We start from the raw sequence: 9,195 nt of genomic DNA, 5'->3' as shown, positions 1-9,195 counted from the left end.
CATCAGGTCTTATGTTATTACATCTTGATTCTTTGTAAGGGCGGTTTTTGCCTCCCAGTTAGTTCCTTTCGGGAATCTTTTATTAAACTATGTTATGAAATCTATTTGTGTATTTAGTATAAATAATGCTGATTTATGGCATTTTAAATAAATGCCCGATTTTCATTCAAATCATGTGTTGTTTTCCCTTTGTTCCCTAACGAGTTCGACCTATCCTGTGATTGTAACCCTGATCTTGGACAATACATAAAAGAATAACTGTCAAATGTTTCGACAAATCTCGTTTTAAAAAGGTCATATTATTAGTCTCTTTAGGCAATAAAATAGGAACTTGCCAATAATATCCGCCCAGAAATACAACAGATACATAATATATGCAAATATAACCTTGACATATCACCTGCAATATGTGTATATAAATCTTGACATACATAAACAAATTGTGTGGTATTGTATACTTATGTTATTGTATGATACACCGCATGCTAAAATATTGGTCAGTTATTGCTCTTGTTTGCTATCGAATTACCAAAAATAGGCAATGCCATTTTTATTCATTTGAAAATAGTACTGCCATTTTATGGCTAATAATTTTAGCTATGTGCCCTTTAAGGCATGGGTAATACTAATAGCAAATATACTTTGATATCATAAATCTATTTTGTCATGCTAACATAATGGCATTCCCAGACAAGTAAACTGGATGAACATTTCTATCTTGACATATTTAGTCACATAAAGTTATTGTACAGTCCGAACCAATATATCAAACTAGCACTGTCAATGCAATTTCACCCTAATCAAAGTTTTATTTTTCACTGTATGAATTTATCTTGACATCCCAAGATGCATCATCTTCCGGTAAGGTTTTGGTCCTCCCCAGCGTCCCCTGAAATATGATATATCACAACAATTGTAATAAACATCATCATTGCCCAGGAAGAACCAGTAAAAAATGTCAGAAAGTGTAATATAGGAAATTAAAAAAACACATTTAGTACATATGAATATTGTTACCTATAACTTTATCATTTTTTTAATATTGTATGTATTGTAACAAAAATTTTAATAGGAAAGGTATATACTTTTTGCCGTGGAAGGAATTGTGTAATTCTAAAATATATTTCTAGGTTTATTACATTTACTATCAAAGATCAAATAAGAATATGCATTTTAGTTATATAAAATTGATTTTAACATAAAAAACAATTTATCAAAAACAAACAAACACTCTGGTCCTTTTAAAAGTACTCCAACAAGGTTTTTTAACATTCCGCTTTTCCAGAATAATTATTATAATTGTGAAAAATGACCAGAAATTGAAAAACGTTGCAAGACTTCATTAAAATTATGCTGCGAATAGCATAAAATACGATTTTCAATTTATTTCTGTGTGTATGTCTTAATTATCTTTTGCATATCTTTCTGTTTTAAAAAGTGTCCTAGCTGATCTATGAAAGAAATTCAAATGTTTATGTTTGTAGGCTTTTGGGCCTCAGAGTTCCTTTAAGATCATGAAGACATATAACTTACGACAGCAGCATTCTCCAGTACATTTCCGGCATGATATCTTTCTTTAAGTGAAACATTGTTCTTCTTTCCTTGCCCTGATCAATTGGAAACGTCTCTAGTGGTTGGCCATTAAAATCAAATTCAGCAAGGATACAGGAATGGTACCCGGTAATTAGCGGACAAGATGTGTAACCATCGTACTGAAATATAACAAACACATGTACATATTGCATTCAGATACTTTCTGTAGCATAATTTACGTCCATTACATTCCATGCTTAAACAATACATGACCATTTACAGGTTGCCAAATGATATATGAAACCATACAATTGTATTTTAACGTACCTGTCCATCAGGACTTTGTCCCGCCATTACTTGTGTCAAGCTTCTATATAAGATTTTATTCTGGCCAGCTGGAATATAGGAAATATAGACTGAGTACATGAAAGAATAAATATTTTAGGTGGAACATTCACACTATAGATATACTGAACGTAATATAACAATGAAAAGGTTGATACATTGGTCGTGTATGGTAGTATCTTTAAAGAATTGTATATTATACATGATGAGGAAAACAAAAGCAATTGCTCACCAACGGCTGCTGCAGTTTTGGCGGTAGGGACGTTGGTGCAATCCCCGAGACCGAAAATGTTTGGGTACTTGTTATGTTGTAGCGTCTCTTTCTTAACGTCAAGGAAGCCAGCAGCGTCTGTGATCGGTGAAGTAGAATTCTTCAATGTGTCAGGGGCGGACATTGGTGGCGCTACATGCAAGAAGTCATACTAAAACGAAATAGTATTCTTTATCACTTGTGTCTTTCGTAACTAAACGATTAGATTTAATAGAATAAGGTTGTTAGTAGGATAACTATTTTATAACTCATAGTTAAAATGATATTATTGTGCATGTATGTGTACAAATTTTTCTAAGAACCTCTTACAATGATGATCAAATATCTGCAGTTTGACAGTATAAAAGTTTTACATCACAACTGATATATATTATTTAAAGTATAACTTAAGTAACGACAGGTCTATGCCTAGAAAATAGAAGCACGTCGTCATGTACAGTATTGTAGCCTAACCTTTACATGCACTAAATGATGTCTAGTCAACTTGAAAGGGTAATCCATTAAAACTAAAAAAGGACATTCTACAATACCAGACTGGTCCAGCAAGTTACACATCTACAATAGTTACAATAATAAAAGATATTTACTTTGTACGTCTCTTCCTCACCAGATTCACTGTCCAGTAATTTAAAAGTTGCCATTTTCTTACTATGATCAACTGCTACCAAGTTCCTCTTGAAATTCACTTTAATATTCCTTAAAATAAGATATAAATGTGTAAGACGAAACTGTCATTTTATTGACGCATTTAAGTAATTTAGAGTCAATTGACAGACTAAAGAACACTAAGTAACATCAGCAATTCGTGTTATAAATAAATGATAGTTACAGTAAACAGGTTACATGAGAATAATTTCTAAGTGAAACAAAGATTGTCAGTCAAGGTTACTTATCTCGATGGACATGGTATTTCGCTGGTTAGACAATATTAACTTGGGTCAATTGGAGGTAGAGATGTGTACAGTAGTGGTGTAGAAGTAGAGTGGTGTAGAAGAAGAGAGGTGTAGGGATAAAGAGGTGTAGGGGTAAAGTGGTGTAGGAGTAAAGTGGTGTATGGATAAAGTGGTGTAGTGGTTAAGTGGTGTAGGAGTAGAGAGGTGTATCGGTAGAGTGGTATAGAAGTAAAGTGGTGTAGTGGTAGACTGTTGTAGTGGTAAATTAATTGGTGTAGGAGTAAAGTGGTGTATGGATAAAGTGGTGTAGTGGTTAAGTGGTGTAGGAGTAGAGAGGTGTATCGGTAGAGTGGTATAGAAGTAAAGTGGTGTTGATGTGTAGTGGTGTACATTGCCTTTCTTATGGAAAGCACAAACAAAGAAAGCCCTGTTAATGTCTATCTCCAACGAAACCATTCTCATATCAAAAATAGTTTCAAACAATTGAATGAATAACATTAAATATTATTAATGTTAGCAATGTTTTTGAAATATGCTCACTTTTTCTCAACAACTTTCAGTAGACTCTCAGCATATTTCTTCACTCCAAATATCACTCCTAAAGATGTGTTATACAGGATTTCTGTTTTATCTCGTACTCCATGCTGTAATAAAAAGAACATTGAAATTCATAAAATACTCTACTTAAAGAATGTTGCAAAATTTGTGAATTTTAATATAAAATCTGGGTTTGGAATACATCTTAAACATTATATTCAGAAGTATTTCCATACACGTTAACCTCGGATTAGACAGTTCTTCTGATATTTAGAAATATATTCTATCATTCATCAGAATAATCAACCAGTATGTTTTGCGTATTTGTGACAAACTTACAATAAAGCAGGAGAAATATTTTGGTTACTTTACTGTTTTTTTTATAGATTTGATATGGATTTTTAGACTAGAAAAAAAAAGAAAACGAGGCTAGACGGAGGGCAATATGAATTTGATATGGATATGTTTGACTCGGAAAAAATGAGGTTTGAAAGAAGTACAATATGGAACTGATATCGATTTCTTGGTCTTGGGAAAATAGAACGAGGCTAAATTGATAAAAATGGATGTGTAATATTGTAAAGTATTTAGTAACCAAAGGAAGCAATCTACACGTTATCAATGACACTTACAAACCACGTAAATTACCAAAAGGTGGTCAAAATATGCATAAATAGTCTTTACTGCCTTAATAAAGCAGTAGAAATATAGTTGTAAATACTGAAAAATCAGTAATTAATCGCATATAATATGTAAAATATTACTTGAATCCTGAAACGTTCTACTTTTCTTTACATCTTAGTACGTTTTGTACAATTAACACAAAGGGGTTATATTTCAAATTATTTAACTCACATGGATTATATTTGAAAACTATTCAGCAGCTACGTTTAGTTAATTTAGCTGTTTTCGCGCGTGTGCCGCGCATGTTCCACCACTTTTGTCTTATATAAATGTGTAATATTATTTATAATTTCCTTGATTTGTAATATAAAGTTGTTTTATTTTTCGTAAAATGATATCTAAAAATGGTCGGAAGTTTCTGCATGTTTAATGTGATGTTATAGTTTACCTTTCTCCAGTAATCGTCTGCCAGGTACATGATTTTCTGTGGTGCACCGGCACATTTGATGGGTGTATTTGGGAATGTAAATATAGCTTGTCCTCCTTTAAAATTCTGTATAGCAGGGTAAGTCTTTACCACTGTGTCTCGTACATAGTTACAGCAGACTGTAGGGTCAACCTTCAATGCTTCTATAAGACCATCAACCTATATACAAAATGTAAATATTGTCCCTTCAAAAATCATTACTAGAGTGCAATGTATCACAAAACCCTATAGACAGTTACACACTTAAAATATACATGTATACTTGACAAAGCATGTTAGTACTCTCATATCAAAATATCTTCGAAAACGTATCAAAATATGTATTGACTCAATCTCTCGTCCGCTTGATGAATTTGATGCACTGATAACCATGCCATGCATGAAAACCAATACGATCAAGAGTTTTTCAAACACGACATTGACTAATTCATTAATGATACTCTGACACGAAATAAACATTTCATATTTGTGTATTTTCTTCTCTTTTTTCTTATTTGTGAATTCCCCTTATCAATTTAAATTTAATTATATTAATTAACAGCTCAAATGCAGTGTTGGTGATCTATGTAAATATAATACATTGTTGTACATATATTATATTATACATGTAATTCAAAATTAAGTCGCAATATACACTTACGTTTAACAGTAATATATATTTGATGCATCATTATTTGAGCCGCGCCATGACAAAACCAACTTGATTGGTTTGCGACCAGCATGGATCCAGACCAGCCTGCGCATCCGCGCAGTCTGATCAGGATCCATGCTGTTCGCTTACATACTCTATAACAAGTAGAATCAAAGCACAGAAGGCGCTGAATTTGTTTGGGTCTCAGAATGTCAGAAAGGTGAAGGTTGTGAGATTATAAACAATTTGTTTTTGTATAGTGCCACCAATGCTTTCCAGCGTTTTAATTGTAGTAGATTGGCTATAAGATGTATTGCAACACTGATATTCGATCCAATGTTTATTTGACTTAAACAATGTGAAAAAAAAATGTGTTGCCGTAATTGGGGTTTGAACTCCAGACCTCTCGCTTCCTCAGCGAGCGCGAAAGCGCCGCGGCCACGGTGAATTTATATGTGAACGACCTGAAGAAAACCATATTATTCTATTTAGGGTTTGTAACGACGCTAACTGCTGTTAACCATTGTGTAAACAATCATGGCGCTTACTATAAGCATAGGCATAAATGGGGTTACCCCTTAACTGGGCGCCCGAAAAAAAAGGGTTCAAGGCTCCAAAGCAAGGTACAGTGGTCAGAAGAAACAAGTTGTTGTTCTCGCAAGACAGGGTACACATTGAATTGTAAAAGCCTGCAACTGTGAAAATGGTCTGAATTCACCTGAATTGCCCTGCTTAAGTAATGTAGCGACTAAATCTAGATATTCAATTAAAAAGATACATGTACTGCAACATTATTAGTGGCATAAAACCTAAAACGCCTGTTACATTCGAGTGATTAGACAAGATAAAAAATATCACTTAATGTATAAAACATCACTTACTTTATCTAAGTTTATCTGTATTCCCAGTGCTATCACTAGATAGTCATAACTTAACTGAAAAACAAACATTTCACTATCACTAAGTGCATGATTAATATCTTACAAAATCATTCATTGTCTTGAAATGATACGGACCGAAGATGAAAAAAAAACTATTAGGATTAATGAACGTGCTATGAATAACAGTGATAAAATGAAAGTCAATATATTGTTTTATTAAATAGTATTTTTGAGTGAACATCAATATCGTAAATAACAAATTTATATTATTATAATAATAATCTTTGCAAGTTACAGTCAAGACGAAACATGGTACCAACATATATGTATCGATAATGATTTTGTATGTTCCTTCAATGGAAAACAGCCAAGTCAAGTAACTTGCATAACAAAACAATTCTAAAAATAGTATAAACTTGAAGTTATACACCCTGTGCAATGTCAAAACTGCACAAATTACTTTACATTTAATCTATTTTACATGCCTCTTCTTTCATAAAATGATATTCAACAGATCTTTAGAGAGAGATGGAGATTTTCCCGCCGCAATCGACATGTAAAAATGCATGTGACTAATTGGTAGTATATAGAGCTAAAAAACGGGTTAAGTCATTGATTAATCTCCTTCTAATTTATGTTTAATGGTAGATCCTTGTTATAGTTTAGGTCATGTGTACTGTAATAATGAAGTCACGTTTCAAGATTAGTCTAACAGTCGTTCACATTATAATAACATGCTTGACTTATTCTCCTGGGACAAGACCGGGTTTTAACAATAATAACAATGTCACACTACTAGAGTATGCTTTGTCCTTCATGTATTTAGAAATCGTGTAACGTGAAAGAAGCCCTTGTCGGGATTCGAACCCACAGCGGTGAGGGGGCAAGTGGTTTGAAATCAACGAACCTAACCTGGCCACGGACGCCCCAGCTGCCATGCTGCCCTCTCTTATTGTAAGCATTTATGCATAATATATAGTTTTAGTATTTTACAAACATTTGATACCTTCTGACCGTTGTTAAGAGTAACGGTATTTTTATCAGGATCAAATTCGGAAACACGTTGTTTATGATGATCACATTTCTTCGGGAGTACTTCACTCATCGGCATAGCTGACTGGTCCACTCTCTTGATCCCGGCTCCCACCAGCGTCCACATTGGTTGGTAGTAGTGATACTGGAAGCAGACATGACACTAATGGTCAGTTATCCCTTAACTGTTTGAATGAATAAACCATATAAACTTAGTTATCAATCTTAAATAATTAACAGGGGTCACGTATGTGCTAGACCAGGTTATCATTTACAGTCAGTTCCAGCACAGGAACACAAATTTTTATTGTATTTAAGTTTAGATATATCCTATAACATTATATATATATGAAAATATACGTAAGCTATTCGCTAGCATATATAATGGTATAAATAACTTACAAACAAAACGGGTCTGTAAAAATTGTTTGATTATTACTTTTTACATGTATTCATGAATATATATTCAACAGCGTTTGTAATAAACCTGAATACAATATTATACATGTTGAACTGTTTACTTGTTTAAGGACATGAATGTTTACAACGGGTTAAACTTAAAACCGATTGTAGAGTTGAAAAATTAGCATCAACTACACGATTAAATATTGTTCAACGAAAAAATAGTCGCTATCAGCGACATTTCAAGAGTAGTACTACCAGTTTTTGAACTAAACATTTTAAAAGTTCATACCAATGATAACAAATGGACATACATATAGTTATAATGAGGTCAATAAACTGTTTTGCGTAAAAAGAAAAATGAGAATACAAGTATCAAAATGAAAAGCAACCGGTTTATCAACATAAAAAGAACTTTATTAAATCAATGAATATACGTATCATTAAAAGCATCATTTAATTCATCATAAATGTTGACATTATGTTTTCAATAATTTAACTTAATTATAGTTAACTTAATTATAGTTAATTTGCAATTGTAAATGTTAAACGTGACAGATGACTCACCTCAGCTGGTTCAATGACAGCAACATTACCAGCTCCAAGTGCACGACATGCACGTGCAGCCACGGAGCAACCCCCTGTCCCTCCTCCCGCTACCACAACCTTATAGTGTTTAACATCCGAGCCCGCGGTGTTACTATATTTACGCACAAGTTGTACAAATAAAGAACGTCCTGCGCGAGATGACATCTTAAATTTTATATTTATTAGTTTCCAGAACAAATGTCTATAAACGATACTGAATATTATTTACAGACGAGTTTTAAACACTGCGGTATAGTATATGACTGATTAGTCAAAGGAGTACACACGTTATATTAATGATATATAGTTCAAGGTTAGCTTATCAGAGGTATTCACGTATATTGGTAATTCAGTACTCCATACATTATGACGGTAGCCAAGCTGTGCTCACGTTCACACGTACCCAACTTAATAATGAATGTGAAACAGTAAATGGATATTTAAACATTGCTATTATATTAAAAAGTCTGCATTATTTTATTTTATTTTTTTTTTAATTTCATACTAGTTAACCATATCGTTTCTTCTCATAATTTCATATTAATTTTACGAAAAAAGTCTGTCTTTACACTCTATTTGTAGAGAATATAACACCATGCTATTACATCTATATAGCGAAAATTATTTTGTTTCATCTTAAGAGCACACCCCACACTTCCCCAAAAATGCAAACTACATCTGAAGAAAAAAATCTTCAAGGGATTTGACTTTTAGGGGATGCATTTATAAGCTGGAGCAACACCCGCTAAATGTTATTACTAAATATATTATCAAAGCAGGATTTTTCAGTGTTAGAAATTAAAACTAACAAGTAATTGTATAGATTTTCAGCAAGTTAACAATATATTGTACTGTTACAGGACTGTTGGCTATAAATATGTGCAAGCGTAAATTAATATAAGAAGTTCTTTTCGCATACAAAAATTTATGAGTTCTTTTCGTCTTAAAGATGTGCCACTCCGTAGATTTGT

General features: G+C 32.9%; 1 protein-coding gene across 1 annotated transcript; it reads right to left on the bottom strand.

Moving 5' to 3' along the window:
* Positions 1–236: 236 nt before the first annotated feature.
* LOC132739261 (sulfide:quinone oxidoreductase, mitochondrial-like) lies at positions 237–8,521 on the bottom strand. The gene is made up of 10 exons (XM_060726939.1): positions 8,204–8,521; positions 7,209–7,379; positions 6,203–6,256; positions 4,652–4,849; positions 3,583–3,686; positions 2,737–2,845; positions 2,111–2,300; positions 1,861–1,928; positions 1,534–1,712; positions 237–889 (listed from the first exon to the last, which is right to left on the bottom strand). The coding sequence occupies exons 1-10, from the start codon at positions 8,387–8,389 to the stop codon at positions 829–831; spliced, it is 1,320 nt and encodes a 439-aa protein (XP_060582922.1). The 5' UTR covers positions 8,390–8,521; the 3' UTR covers positions 237–828.
* Between the last annotated feature and the right edge of the window lie 674 nt (positions 8,522–9,195).

This window comes from Ruditapes philippinarum, unplaced genomic scaffold, assembly GCF_026571515.1.
Source record: "Ruditapes philippinarum isolate M1 unplaced genomic scaffold, ASM2657151v2 ctg1385_1_1_1_1, whole genome shotgun sequence".
NCBI classification, from domain to species: Eukaryota; Metazoa; Mollusca; class Bivalvia; order Venerida; family Veneridae; genus Ruditapes; species Ruditapes philippinarum.
This window is presented reverse-complemented; position numbering and strand designations above follow the sequence as displayed.